The 14,750-nt window shown below is 40.3% G+C and overlaps 3 protein-coding genes across 5 annotated transcripts; 1 reads left to right on the plus strand and 2 right to left on the minus strand.

The window, feature by feature from the left end:
- Positions 1-127: 127 nt before the first annotated feature.
- LOC116262957 (60S ribosomal protein L29-1-like) lies at positions 128-917 on the plus strand. The gene is made up of 3 exons (XM_031642505.2): positions 128-224; positions 381-484; positions 657-917. The coding sequence occupies exons 2-3, from the start codon at positions 383-385 to the stop codon at positions 738-740; spliced, it is 186 nt and encodes a 61-aa protein (XP_031498365.1). The 5' UTR covers positions 128-224; positions 381-382; the 3' UTR covers positions 741-917.
- A 2,008-nt stretch (positions 918-2,925) lies between these two features.
- LOC116261870 (universal stress protein PHOS32-like) lies at positions 2,926-6,567 on the minus strand. The gene is made up of 4 exons (XM_031640781.1): positions 6,061-6,567; positions 5,480-5,592; positions 3,914-4,032; positions 2,926-3,403 (listed from the first exon to the last, which is right to left on the minus strand). The coding sequence occupies exons 1-4, from the start codon at positions 6,239-6,241 to the stop codon at positions 3,280-3,282; spliced, it is 537 nt and encodes a 178-aa protein (XP_031496641.1). The 5' UTR covers positions 6,242-6,567; the 3' UTR covers positions 2,926-3,279.
- Positions 6,568-10,121: 3,554 nt separating this feature from the next.
- On the minus strand, positions 10,122-14,498 carry LOC116263279 (universal stress protein PHOS32-like). Of its 3 annotated transcripts, XM_031642955.2 has the most exons (5): positions 14,107-14,498; positions 11,884-11,993; positions 10,636-10,754; positions 10,407-10,495; positions 10,122-10,313 (listed from the first exon to the last, which is right to left on the minus strand). In XM_031642955.2, exons 1-4 carry the CDS (start codon positions 14,294-14,296, stop codon positions 10,414-10,416), a joined length of 501 nt encoding a protein of 166 aa, XP_031498815.1. In that variant the 5' UTR covers positions 14,297-14,498; the 3' UTR covers positions 10,122-10,313; positions 10,407-10,413. The 3 variants fall into 3 exon arrangements, with proteins under 3 accessions (XP_031498815.1, XP_031498814.1, XP_031498816.1); XM_031642954.2 differs by having other exon boundaries at positions 10,122-10,495; positions 14,107-14,497; XM_031642956.2 differs by having other exon boundaries at positions 10,122-10,495; positions 11,884-11,990; positions 14,107-14,496.
- Between the last annotated feature and the right edge of the window lie 252 nt (positions 14,499-14,750).

A 14,750-nucleotide genomic window follows, 5' to 3' on the forward strand; every position in this document is an offset into this window, starting at 1 on the left:
TCTCTCCGCATCGGGTCCAACATGATTTACCCGACCTATCCGGACCAAACTTTTTATCGGGTCTGGACATCGCATATGGATCTTCATCGAAAACCGGGGCAAGATTGACATTCTGGATCTCCAGGGCGTCGAATATAAAATGCAGATTCCAGATTAGGGTTTTCTTTCAGCTTCTCACATAGCAGAGAGAACCCTACAGAGCCGGAGGCCGTCGAGGTTTGCAGGTACAGATTGGCGGCTATGTTCTTGAATTGTTTGCTTTTACTTTTGTTAAAGCGAGAGAGCGGGGCCTTTCCCGTCTTCTGATTTCAGGTCATCCGCTTCATTTTATCTGCCTCTATGTTCTTTTGGTGATTGTTTGAGCTTTTCTTTTGCCACAGAAATGGCGAAGTCTAAGAACCACACGGCTCACAACCAATCCTACAAGGCTCACAAGAATGGGATCAAGAAGCCCAGAAGACACAGGAACACTTCAACCAAAGGGGTAAGTCTTTATCCTATCCACAGATTGTTTTCATTTTTTGGGTTTTCTGTTATTTTGTGATGTTATGTTGCTTGATATATTGATGAGCGAATTAGTGGATTTTTTAAGTTTTCCTCCGGTGCTTCTTATACACGAGGTTGAGTAAAATCCGTTTTTGTTTGTCTTCGCCCAGATGGATCCCAAGTTTCTGAGGAACCAAAGGTATGCAAGAAAGCATAACAAGCAGGGCGGTGGATCTTCTATGGAGGAAGAGTAGAGATTCCACTTCATATTGCCTTTAGGCTTTTCATTTTTCTTCGTTCGTTTGTTTTGCGGGAATTCAAGGTGGTTTAACTTTATGATGTTGTCAGTTTTGGATGTAGAACTACCCTTTTTCTCATTGCAAAATTTTCTTGCAATGCACAATTAATGGCAAGCTATCTCTGTTTTGACACTTGATTACTTCTCAGATAGTGCAAAATTTGTCGTCGGTTTACGTCCTCAATTGCCTTTCTATGTTTTGTTTTGCATGCGCTTTGAATTCTTGATAAAGCTTCTGTTGCATGTGTTCAATTTCTTGGTGTAGCGGAATGAGTTTTGGCAGCGGAATCCCAAATTGTTTCATTCTCGTATTGTGCATGTCAGTCAGTGAGGTTAATCCTTGTTCTTTAAGAGAGTGATTACGGAGAGGTATCAATTCATAGTAATAGAATTCAAGTCCCTTTACTCATATATAGTTCGGCGTTTGAGAACGATTTGTTGCTATTCACTTGGGAAAGAGAAGAGAGGCAGAAATAAGTCAGTATCTAGGTAGTCATTTGTAGCTTGGTTGAACTTGGGCTCTATTGACTGCTTCAAATATAAGTTTGATGCGAGAGTGGTGATGGGTCGTTCTCATAGTTGATGATTAGGGTATTATACTAGTGGTATGACATAGTGTGATTAACTTCTGTTCTCATGAAGTAGTATCTTTGATGCAAATGTGTTTTCAATTGTAATGCTAATTTGGTTCTTCAATGAATTCGTGGCCTTTGTTTCCTTTGCCTTGTGCATGGAGTGGAACCAAAGTGGCTAGGTACTATAACGTGAGCATAGAGAAAAGAAAAAAAAAAAACCATTGTATATGAGAGTTGCTATTACCCACTTTTTCTTCCTTGAATTATGTGGTAAATGGTGTGTTCTATGTTTCACCTATTAATACGAACCCCTGTTCTATATTTTACTTATTGTGTCATATGGTTTCTTTCCCTCCTACTGCTCAGTGATGATTAGAAGTAGGAGATCCCGATATTCTATGCTGCCCATGGGATACAAGTCTCTCTCTTTCTTGTATGACCATTGTGGCTTTCCCTGATTTACTGACCATCGTGGTATAAAGGTACGAGGTTTTTGTTATTTGACCTTCGTTTGTGTTTCTCCATCTTTCCAGTTCAACTATCATATAGTTGAAACAAAAAACTTGCTAAATAGAAAACGTTTTCGGTTACACAAGCTTGGTTACGGGGGGTTAAAGGTCTTATGGAACTTATGTTTATTAGAGGAGAGCTGTAAGTTCGAGCATTATATCTCGATGCTGCTATCTCTTAGGAACGTGCATCTTGGTTTGTGGCTTATTCTCCTTGAATGTGTCTATGTTCACCATGAATCACAAGGGTCTCACCAGAGTTTGTTTTCTCACCCGAGCTATCTGTTTGTTTTGTGAAACTGGAGACCACGTTCCTGAAATATTGTAAGGAAATTCATTTTACTTGTATGGCATTTGAAGGGGCTATGCTTGAGAGGTTGACATGGTCTTAGACGGTTCATATTCTGCCACCAAGGTTGGTATTTGTCGTCGAACTTGATTAAAGCTCGGTCCTGTAAAATTAACGGCAGAGAGTTGAAGCATTGATGCTGTTGGATCTTGTATGGTTTGTTCCCTTCTTAGGTATCCACTAATTCCATTCAGACCTGGATGGTCTGTGTCACCTGGAGATCGAGACAGCCTCTTAACTCAAAATGCCATCGCTCGCGTAACATGGGATTCTCTTAATGGCCTAATGGCTTAGTTAAATATCAAAGCAAAGTGTAAATCCAACACGATGTGTTTCTCATAATGTCCTTTTAAATGTTTTTGAACTTTTTACCGCCGTCTCTTGCTATGAAGTAAGAATAAGATTGTCGTTTACTTATTTCCTTTGCAAATCCCTGAGGATATCAGTGGTTGGTATATTGTCGAATATGTGATCCAATTCTGAACTTCATTGGCCGAGTTCATTGAAGAACGGATCGAAGGAGTTTTAGGGGTGAGAAAGGAAGCATCTGTCGCATAAGGGGCATCTTCCAAAGAATCCATAGCCAAACATGAGACGACGCCGCCATCTTCCTACTGAAAGAGATTCGAATCGATTTTCACAAGAAACCAGGGATTTTCCTGTGACCCAACAGAAATGATCACTCCAAAGTAAGAAAAGTCGTGAATGTGTATAGGGAACACTTGCACATTCATTTCTACACACTTTATGGTTTTTTTTTTTTTGTACAAAAATGTGGCATATAAAATGCATCCAAATTCCAGTTTCTGGTTTGATTCTTTTATGGACAAAAAGAGATTCTCCGCAAGAATCGAATCAGAGGTTAAGAAACAGTGGCAAGATGCCTTACCGTTTTGGTTTCTAATCACAGAGGGGTCAAATCCCCCGTCCCCCAGCCAGCAAATACAATACAAGAAGGAAAAAAGAAAAGGGAAACTTAAAAATTTGAGTAATATTAATGTTGCCATAAGCGAGTAGACCACAAAAGCTTAGCCGTAAGTTCGACAGGTTGGCAAGTGGGGTTCAACTCCGGTGCGTCGGATGATTTCTACAATGCCCGTGGCCGTGGCCGTGGCCCGGTTGCTTCACGATGAGAACTGGACATTTCACCTTCTGGGCACAATGCTCACTTACGCTCTCCGAATTGCTGAAAGATGAAGCACAAAAGTGAACCAATTAGTTTTAAGAAAAGCATACCCATAAACACGCAAACTAACTCGTCTTTTTCACTTCTCTAATGTTACTGTTTTCATTGACATTTGGAAGTAGGAATACTCACTGAGTCTGTCATAAAGATTGATTGACGTAGATTCATAGTGTACTAACGGATACATATTTTGCTCAAGTTAAAAGGCTCTCTAATGAGTACCAACAGCAGCAACACTGGATGTTTGTTTTAAAGATTTCTGGTCAGCAGCCAAGGGATTTGGGTCACTTGACTGCACCAGCAGCAGCTGGTAGGTGGTCAGTCATTGTTTCAAATCTCAAAAACATCTACCATCCTAACACCATATGGGTAGATGTGCAACAACCCAACAAATGAGTAAATTAGTTTTTCAAAAGAAAATTTAAATTTCTAGCCCCGCTGCTGGAATATGTTAGTAAAAATTTCTAGCTCCGCTGCTGGAATGTGTTAGTGGAAGGAAGAAGTAGATACCTCTTGGTGGCAGAAAGTGGATGGCCGCCCATGATCAAGATGTCAGCAGCAAGTTTGTCCACCGTTTCACAAATCACGTCCCTTGCATCTCCACTCGCCACTATGCTTTCGATTTTGACCTGACCATTTTTGTCATTCAAAGCAGAAATTCAACCACCATGAACAGCCTTCGACCTATGTGATGTTATTGATTGCGAGATTGAAAACCTAAAGACGCCAAAGTTGAAGGCATTGACTGGTAGAGCACGCAAGGTGCCGTATGGTTGGTTGAGACTCTTACCCACTTGCTTTTCTTCTTTGCCAAAGCAAAAGTTCCCCCACCCACAGAGGGTGACGTGCAACAGCACCACCACTTCTCCAATGGTTCTCACTCATATTGGAGAAAGAAAGGAAAGAAAAGGAATAGAAAAGGAAGTTTATTCCTTTACCTCTCAATCTCTTCATTTAAGATTTATCTTAAGTATTAGAATTACATTATAAAATCTTTTCTTTCTTTTTTTCATTTTCTTTCCTTTGCACCCAACATAATATTTATTAGTTCTCATTTCTTTCCCCTCTTTACTAAATAAAGAAGGAAAGAAGAGGGAAAAAAAATGAAAAGATTAAATATAAATTCATCCATCCAAAATTCCGAAGATTGAAACAAAAAGGAAAGAGGTGTGGTCTCCCATTCCTTCCATTTTATTTGCATCCGTTCCTTTTTCAACCAAACACCAAGAGCCATACCACATTTCATTTATGTCTTTTTTTTTTCTCTTTAACAAAAAGAAATTGTATTATTTCAAAGGAGACAAAATAGTTTTAATAAAACAACTAAATAGACATATTTGTACGACACAATCGTGGCACAGATGAAAAAATATTTATTCGAAAGGTTATTATTTATTAAGTTATTTAATTTAATGTCTTTGTCATCATCTTGTGTAATTTATTTTTTATTAAGAATTTCCTTCTCTTCGCTGAAGAACATCCCAATCCCAGCTTCTTCAAAGGCACTAAAAACATTGTAAAGGTTATTAGCTCTTTGATGGCTCCTTGGGCGTTGAGCTCTTGGAGTTCGTTAATTTCATTGTGAGAGAGAAGAGCAAAAGATTTTCTGATAGAATAAATGAAGTCTTAAGGAAGAAGTTGTCATGTCCCTTTGCCAAGAAAATGGAGCTGAAGAGAAAATTATGGTGACCATGCTGTGGGCTTGATTATAAAGAAAAAAAGAGGGCTTTAATATTCGTTTCATACTTTTCCTCAGTTAAGAAAAAAAAAATTTAACTGTCTTGGCCTTCTCCAATCTGAAGGTCTTTAAATGGAATCTTGTTGGCACCTGTTTGGAATTTGAAGCAAGAAACCTTTCTTCTAAGCATCAGACTTGTTGAAATAATTAAACAAAGCCATGCTTCATGCTTACTCAAACGAATAAAATAATTGAAGCCTAAAAACTGAAGAAAGAAACATTTAAACTGAATAAATGGCATATATTTTGATAATCTACTTTGGGCATGTGGGTGCGGTGTAGCGCAGCTGGAAGAACTCTATGAAAAGGAATCATGAGGTTGGTAGAATGAAATTTACATTGTCAAGATCTGCACAGCTCTTACACATCTCCTTCGCCTTCTCCATGACTGTCAGGGCGGTTTCTTTCCCGTACTCTTCAAGCATAGCTCCAATTTTCGACCAAAACAAGCCTGTAAAAAGAGAAAAAGGAGTCTAGCAACGTCAAATATTCAATACCACCGAAGCGAAATCGTTCCCTCGAATTGAATGAAACGAAAGTTTTCGAATAGCTGATTAGTGATCTTTGCATTAATAGTCAATATGATTGTATCATGTATGAAGCATAATCGAATGAAATTCTAAGATGCTATGTGAAGCTAGAATCTTTTTTAGGAAAAGGAAAGCGAGTTCCTGATAAGAAATGAGACATTGATTCTCTGCCATCGAGGAACAACCGCTAACTTTTTCTGCTTGATGAAAAAGAATTCCGCAGAAATCGTTTTCTAGCCACAACCAATCACAGCGTCCTCAAGATCACCTTAAGCAGGCGGCCATAGGCGCGCATAGCCCGCGACCAATTGCTCGCGCATCGATTTCCATCAAGGCGATATTTACCTTTTCCGTAGAACGGAAACGGGTAGGCGTGGCCGGAATCGTACCTGTGTGGTCAGGGGGAGGTGGCGCGGGCTTCACGTAGAGGAGGACGAGCGTGATGTCCGAGTTCCTCGCCTTCCTGCAGGGGACGAAGTTCTGGAGGCACCACGACAACGAGTGCATGCTCTCGTCGCTGTCGTTCACCGCCACCACGATCTTGCTGCCCTTCGTCGCCGGCCCGGCCATCGCAATACCGCCACCACTTCCGCCGGGAAATCAAGGTTTCTTCTGCTTTTCCGCAGTTACCGATTTCCGCTCAACGTAATGACAAAAGGAAAGGCTTTTATTCCGGCCGTTTGGGGGCGCAGCGAATCAGCCGTTTCTGGGTTTCTCTTTCCGTCCCACCGCTTAGCGAAGCGGTTTCAGAGAAAAAGAAAAAGTGGGGAGCTCTGCCTTCGAGCTCGCATTCACATACATTCGAGGGATTTGCGGACGGTCGACGACTCTCTGGTATCGAGTGGACGCGCCGGCCGCCGATTGTGGGCTTCTTCCACCACGCTTCTTTCTCCTTTTGCTTCAACGACACTTCCCATATATATATATATATATATATATAATCACCATGTTATTTAGATAAGTTGTTCATCTAAAACATATAAATGATTCAAATGAGATCAAAATGTAAATCATTTTTTTGTTTTTCTTTTTGAACGGTTTATCATCTGGTGACTCTCAAAAGTTAGAATCATTATATATATATAGTTCAACTAAATAGTTAAATTTCAAGAATTTAAACATTTCCAACGACAGTTTATACAGACTTTAGCTATTTATAGCTTTTTCAATAATAAATTTATAACTTTAAGTCATCCATCAACTAGTCTGCGTGGGTTTGCCGATTAATGTGGTCAACGACTCAACTACCAGCCCCAATGGACCCAGATCCAGATCACACTACTAGGGCATTGACCTGGCCAATGGACCCAGATCCGGCTCACGTTATTAGTTAATCAGGCGGTGATCCACATCATTTGAAAATGACGAGAGGCGCTGGTCCAGGTTCAGGGGTTCCAGAAACACGTTTCCTTGACTCGGAAATTTCCAGTCAACGGGTCGGACCACAATGAGATGCCTGACCCGGACATGAAAATGAACACGGCTTAGGGTCCTTTTGAAAGTTAGGCAATAAAAATTCACGAACTTTGCTTTGAGTACACGCATTTAGATATTTCTGCATTTGAAAAAGGAGGAGTTGAAATCCTCCAGCCATCCAGTCCAGACCTTTGTCAGATCTCACTCAGATATTGTAATCCAACTCTGTCTGGGTTGCAAACACGGGTAGCAAATCCAAATCAAGGTCAGTAATCAGATCCCCCCTATCTGTATCAGATCTGACTAAATGGATTTGAAATCGGATTAGCGATCGGAGATCCAGTTCGTTCATATTCCTTGGCATCTATTATTTTATCGGAGCATGCGTATTTATCTATTTTAATACAAACAAAAAGGGTATCATCAACTTATGCCCTGCGCTCCATACGAGATTCGATAAGGACTTCGAGATAATTAAAAAAATTGCTATATATCATTAAAATAATTTTAGCATTTGTGTATACGAAAATTTTCACTGCCATCTCAGATGAACAATATACAAAATTCAAAGTTAATCACAATAAAATTTCCAAATCTGATTCGGAATCTGCACAATTTCACTGTTTTCATTGAACGAAGAACTATTCTAATATCTTGGATCTCAAAACCCCATTTGGCTCAAATCAGATCTGAAGTCAGAAAACGGCTCCTGATGACACGCATATCAAAGAAGAAGATATTTTCCGTATCATAATGCATTTTGTTGATGGCACGTAAGGTAGGAGATTTATTTTTTTAATTTATTTGACACCAATTTTTAATTTTTATTATGGTCATGCTATAAAATATGTCCACCCTTGATGCCCTCACACCGTCTATATATGTGACGAAATTATTTCTTTAGCTTTTTTTTTTTAATTTTGAGATTGAAAGAGTAATATTTCCAGCACAAATTCCTGCATGTGGGGTCCAATCAAAAGACTATTATTCCAAAAGGTGCTATTTCTGAACCGCCTAATTGCCCCCCGAACAATGGACTGGAGGAATCTATCCGCTTGACTGGAAATTACAGCCGTTGTTGCCAGCAAGTATTCCAGTAATCAATCCGATTCCAATCCTCACTTTTGTTCCCTTCTCACCTTGTGGTCTACAATTATCTGACTCGATAACGGCATCAGTTTTCAATCTTTTCATATAAATATTCTCTTTATCTCTCAATCACACAGGATTTTAGATTTTTTTTGTGTTCTAACAAATTTCGTCGCTTAATTGTGATCTACATTATTCGAGTAGGTCACAGCTCATGTTTTCTCAATGTAATAGTATGTTTTAGATACAAAAAAGATGTTATTTTTTTAATTATTGAGAATGGTAGGAATGATCCATAACCCCATGTGCACCATATTTTTAAAGAGCAATTAGCAATTCAAGTATTGTTTCTTACGTAATCAACAATAACGTGTTCAACTCTTAGATGCAAAGATATGGACAAATTTGTCTACTGGATCAGATTCGAGATCTCAAATTTAATCAAACGATTTTGTACGTGAGATCATAAGAATGAGCCAGAATTGGCCAAATTCAAGTTGATTGCCTTGTCATATTCTGCTTTATCATATTCGGTTCAAATTGATGTATTCTGCTGTTTCGAATCTGAACCGCTTGCAACCTTCAATACAAACAATTTTATTGGGCATATCTGCTACGTCTTGAGCCATGCCAAACTTATAAATTTTAGATTTGACTGTTCCCTATATGTTTTCAAATGCTTAACTTGGGGAGGAATCGTCTTTTACTATTAGTATTTCTTCCTTTGGGATTTGGTGGCTTGCAATCACATATGTGGCGCTCTAATCATTTGGTTTGACCTAGCCAATGGCCGACATAGTGCCCCTAGAGCCATGCTTGAGCTTTGAAATAAAAATATTGGAAATAAAAAACAATTTTAAGCCTAATAATATAAAATATTTGCGGACGTGCTCACAAGGGTTAAAATATTAGCTTAAGAGCTATTAAAGATTGTTAATCTCGTTCTCATGGGTTGAAAAGATCTAGAAAACATTCCTCCCGGCAAGAAGAAAGTTGGGCGTTTAGTTTTATAGGCTTAGAAAAAGAAAATATCAAAAAGCACGCCAAAGATTTATCTATTGATAATGAAAAATGTACTTGTGTTTGATATTCTTAAAGATGCAACCAAGTGCTTGAACTGCAATCCAAAGTCACCTTTCCGTGGCAATTTGTTGAATATATCATGATCTTACTGCCATATTGTCAAAGGCTACAGAACCATGAAAAGTAACAAAAAAGAAAAATGGTGATGGCCGTAGATTGCTTTGTCTTTTGGAAATCGGAGGACAATCTTCCTCAATCCCAAGATAGATCCCACCGCTTTGGATTTCTTAGAGAATATAGGACATTGCTGTTGTCCAATTCGTTTCAACGGAGATAGGTGCAGACTTATCATGGTCACAATTTCGGTTTGCTGCTATCTGATCTGGGTCGTAGAAACAGAATCAGTTACCCCACCCACCAAGCAGGGCTGCTAGCTCACATAGAACCCGAATATATTACAAACTAGCCAGACCCCAACTCTGGAACCATGACGTACCTATTCCTGGATCCAGTTTTTATTGGTCCCTAAAATGTAAACCGACACCCATAAAATCTTCAAGTTTCCTGTTTTTTGTGCCAAACGCGATAGACAGATCCAGGCCCGCTCGTCGGGCTGTGCTGTGTACGCAGAAGACGTCCGACCTCCTGGAGAATGTGTCCGCCATATCGCTCAACTCCTTTTCTCCGTCTATTTGATGATCATCATGGAGGGTTTACAGACACTAAATTGGACCAGCTAGGATTAGTTCATCATTAAGATTAGACCGGTGAACAAGGATCTTAGATCGTTAGGTTTCCAACCAAGGTTCCTGCAATTATTTTCATGAGCATCTTGAAGTTCAATCGTAAAGGTATTAAGTACCCATTTTAAAGAGAAGAAAATAAACTAACGTCTACAAAGGGGGCATATGACAAAGACAAGTGAAGGAAAAGAGTTTAATACAATACTGAAGGATGTCCAAAATAAGAAACGGCAAAAATAGACGAACCTAGCCTGCAAATCTCATTGCGCAAAAAAATTGCTGGTCTGCATCATATAAAGGAAAGGGAAAAGCGCAGAAAACTTATCCGAGAATGTTTCTTCTGGACGACATAAAAGCACTCATATACAGAACTGCACATAGAGAAAGAGAGAGAGAGTTCACATTCCACAACCAACAAGAAAAGCCCTCTCGATAACCCACAACACCCACACATATGTCCAAACCTCTAGTCTAGGCTTTGGGCTTCTTGACGATCAAAACAGGACATTTCACATTCTGTGCGCAGTGGTTGCTTACACTCCCTAAGAAGGCCCTGCACAGGTAGCAGCAACAACAGGCTGAACACGTCAGAGAAAAGCACCAGTATGCTTTGCTACTTAGCTCAAAGTAAACATCTACTCCCAACGAAGGATGACAAACCAAGAGCCCTCCAACAGGCAACAGACCACTAACCTTTTGATGAGGCCATAGCCATGGCTCCCCATGACCAGGATGTCGCCTCCAACCTTCTCCACCATGTCGCATATCACGTCCCTCGCATCGCCACATCCAACTTTTGTATCAACTTTGACCTACCCAAGATTTTTCATTTTTTTCATTTACACAAATCAAGGGCAGCATCCAAGAACTCAAACACAAATTGCCACCAAACATAGTGACAAAGTAACAACTTCACAAAAGCAACAAAAAAACACAATCAAGCACATAGATGAGCTCAACCTTCTTTACATGGACATAGGACAATCTAAAGCATTTTCCATTAAGAATAGCGTTGAGAACCCTGTGACATGAAGAGATTTTGATTGAAATCTAGTTCATATATAAATTTCCAAATTCATCTGGAACGTTGCAGCACTGATATGTGAATCAGCAGTGGCAACGTCACCTGTCCTGGACGACCTCACCCGGCCGTTCTTCTGGCCAGTTGAAGGCCAGGAAATGGTGAAATAAAAAACAAACGAAAAATCAAGTCCTTTTTCTGGCCAGTAGCCGGCTGATAAATGGCTGGAACCGCATTTTCCAGCCAGCACAATGCGAATCTGGCCATTTTCAGCTACGAATGGCATTGAGGAACCTCTTCCAGCCTAGGCTTTCAAGTTTTGTGGCTAACCAGGTTTGATACTCAAAAGCTCCGTCACAAAAACACTCCCTTAAGATGCTTCCGACACCCAATAAACAGGGCACCGGCCACAGCTAAATGAAAACCACCAGACAGGAAAAAACCCACCAAAAAATCAAAACATATGTTTTCCCCTGAGACAATGGACTTTTTAAGGACACTAGTCTTTCAGTGATGTTCTTGCAATTGCTAGCTTGGTGAGAAAGTTCTTCTGCATCAATTGCTCTGTTGAATTTATTATTGAGAAACTTGAGGGTGTTTTTCCAATTTTTTGATCAATTTTAAGGCAAGAAGCGAATACATAACAAAAGTTTTACCATGGCAAAAGTGTGTTTTAGTATTAGGCAAAAAAAGTGAACCCCACAAACTTTTGGCAAAGGTTGGCACTGAAGAGTCCCTTAATCAAGTAAGTCAATATAATTCTTATTTTATAGGAATAAGTTATAGGTTTCATAGTTTCCTTTTAATGCATGAACTAGAAACGATACGCTAAGATAACCTGTTGAAACTTGAAACCTAAATATTCATTATGAACCATCACAGTGAAGGATGATAACGCGTTGTCGAGAAGAAAGACTTACATGTTTCAAGTCCTTACAGATTGCAGTGGCCTTTGCTATAACAGAAGCAGCCACTTCTAGGCTATATTTCTCCATGGAGTCAACCACCTCCGTTGAGAAAAGATAACCTGCTGAAAAGCCAAAAAAAACTCACATGACTAGATCTAATGTGAAGCAAAAATTAGGTGAAGCAAATCTAAATGGTCTATAATAGCATTGTGTCCATCATACATCTAGACAGAAAAACTTGGAATTTGGTTCACTGTCGGACAAAAAATAAAAAACAGCTCTTGATTTTTCTAATTTGTGACACGCGACCCATATTCTGTAACCGTGGCTAGTTTGTCATATTTCCCTAGTTTTACGAGCTAGTACCTGAAAAGATTTTGTCGCATTCTCTATTTCAACCCGTGATCAATAGCGAGCAATATGAAGTATGGACCGAAAGAACTATTAAATTACATTGCCAACAAGATAGAAGATGAGTTACACCATGAGCCGTAGATTCTCAATAATTTTCCCAAACTTTATTTTGTTGGATAGTTTTGCCAAATTGTAGCTGCTACATAAATCCTTCAGACTTTTTGCTTGGTTCGTCAAAACTTGATAATTGGCATTACTGAATCAAGATCTAACGTGACCAAGTTACGTCCACGATACACAAAAATCATTATTACCAAGTAGACAAACCAGGCAGCACGAGAATGAGTCCATGTTAACAGGACGATCACGCTTGTCAAGAAAACAAGTCGAGCATTGATGCACCAATCATCAAGCCAATTATGAACTCAATGTATCCATCATCAAGATATCATATTGCATTCTCAAGAAAAAATAAGGTCGTGACCGTATCTATTCTCACCCATTGACATATTCATCCTACCTTATAGCCCCTAAATGAAGGCGCCGTGCCCGTATGTGTCATTCAGCTACAACTGCCATCTATTGGGTTCACTGAAAACCTTCAACAGCTCGGATGCTTTAACACTTCAAGGATTCCATTTGTAAGTTGAATCAAGATTTCTTGTTTTCTTAAGCATGTACATATATGTTTTTTTTTTTTTTTAAGAATCTTGAAAACAATTCATAGTAATAAAGAATCTCCCCTTTTTAGGTGTGAGAATCTGAAGGTCATCAGTCTTGACGGTGGCCCAATGAACGTCACCCCTAGCTTCTCTTATCTCCCTTGCTTGGAGAAGTTGATGCTCACGACTTGCAAGGAACTAATTGAAGTCCATGAATCAATTGGAAGCCTTAAGAAGTTGCAATTTCTAAAGATAACAGGATGCACCATGTTGAAGAGACTACCAAACAACATGTGTGAATTAGGTTCCCTTAAAGTCTTGATTTCAAGGGATGTGTAAACCTTTCATCTTTGCCTGAACAATTGGTAGATCACATGGAGTTGCTGGAGGAGCTGTGTCTTGATATAACTGGAATTAGGAGCCTACCTACAGCTTTGATGGCCAAATTACCGACCAGCCTACGGAGTCTGTCCATAAAGAACTGCCAATCTCTAAAAGAGCAATATACTTGAGTCACTTATAAGCTGTTTGGAGTATCTGAGAGAACTTCATGTCACAGGTAGCCTCTTCGAAGGAATGTCTAATAATGACTTTTTTGAGCTGAAGTTTACTGGATCATTGAAGGCATCAACATCTTGGGAGTTCATCGATATCATTTTCAAGTTTCCTTACTTGAGTCCTAATGGCTAGTTTCGAAAATCCCTGCCTGGAATGATCTTTCGAGTAGACGAGCACATCCCAGGCCGCGGTCAAGGCTTGTTGGGTTCGTTCCCCTCCCACCCACCCCCTACCAGCACCGGGTTCGGCCTGCCGTGCTCGGACTCAAAACAGTGATGGGACGACTCAGAAATGCTTACTTCCATGTCCCCACCTAGATAACGAATAAATATACGCAACAGAAACTCCCCGATACTCGTACTCTAGGAGTCAACTGTAAAGCATCAAATCAGCAGGCATGGAAGGACACGATCGACGCCATTTTGAGTAAATCTTCATCAAAGTAACATGCAATAGCTAACGGGATAGAGGCAATTGGAGCGTGGTTTGGACAGATAATCGATCACAGAAACCTAAAAGGATCACACTCATCCGAGCAACGGAAATCGACAATGACAAACACAAGATTATCACGGAGACCCTAAACTGAAAATAGAAAGGGGCTGGAGCCTACAATCACAATACATGGACAGCTCCCACCTCGAAGGAAGCCAGAAAGTACCTGTTCCGTCGAGGGCAGTGTAGACGGTGCGCGGCGGCCTCGCAAAGGCGAGGATGAGGGTATCCTTGATATTTCCGCTTTCCGAGTCGCAGACGAGATTCTCCAAGCACCAGGAGAGGGCGTACATGCTCTGCTCGCTCTCGTCCACCGCCACCACGATCCGACGCTCCCTAACCTCTTCGTCGGCCATTCGGAAAACCACGAGAGAGAAAAACAAGTGAGAACTTGCCTGAAAATTGGACAAAGTTCGCCGGAGATCCGGAATCAGAGAATCGCTCGAGCAGATAGACCGCGATGCTGACTGGATGATGAGGCGGATTCCGGTGAGCTTTGGGGCGGCTTTATAGGGCCCCGGTTGCCCGGTTTCTGGTTTTACTCGTCCCGCGGATTTCCGGTCCCGCGGTTTTAAGGCGAGGGCTGATTCCGCAATTGCCGCTCTGTTTAATGAGAATTACGTGAAGACCACGATCGTTATCTGTGAACATGTTCCTCAAGTTACCTTTTTACCCTTGTCTAATTTCGATATAGTTGATGTGCCCCTCCCACTAAATACGACAGGCTTCGTCTAATCCCGTTTCCAAGTTAATAAAAAACATCAATTGGGATAAAACTGTCAATTTTAGCTACAGTGACATGTTTCACTT

The sequence above is a fragment of the Nymphaea colorata genome, chromosome 10 (genome assembly GCF_008831285.2).
Source record: "Nymphaea colorata isolate Beijing-Zhang1983 chromosome 10, ASM883128v2, whole genome shotgun sequence".
In the NCBI taxonomy this organism is placed as follows: Eukaryota; Viridiplantae; Streptophyta; class Magnoliopsida; order Nymphaeales; family Nymphaeaceae; genus Nymphaea; species Nymphaea colorata.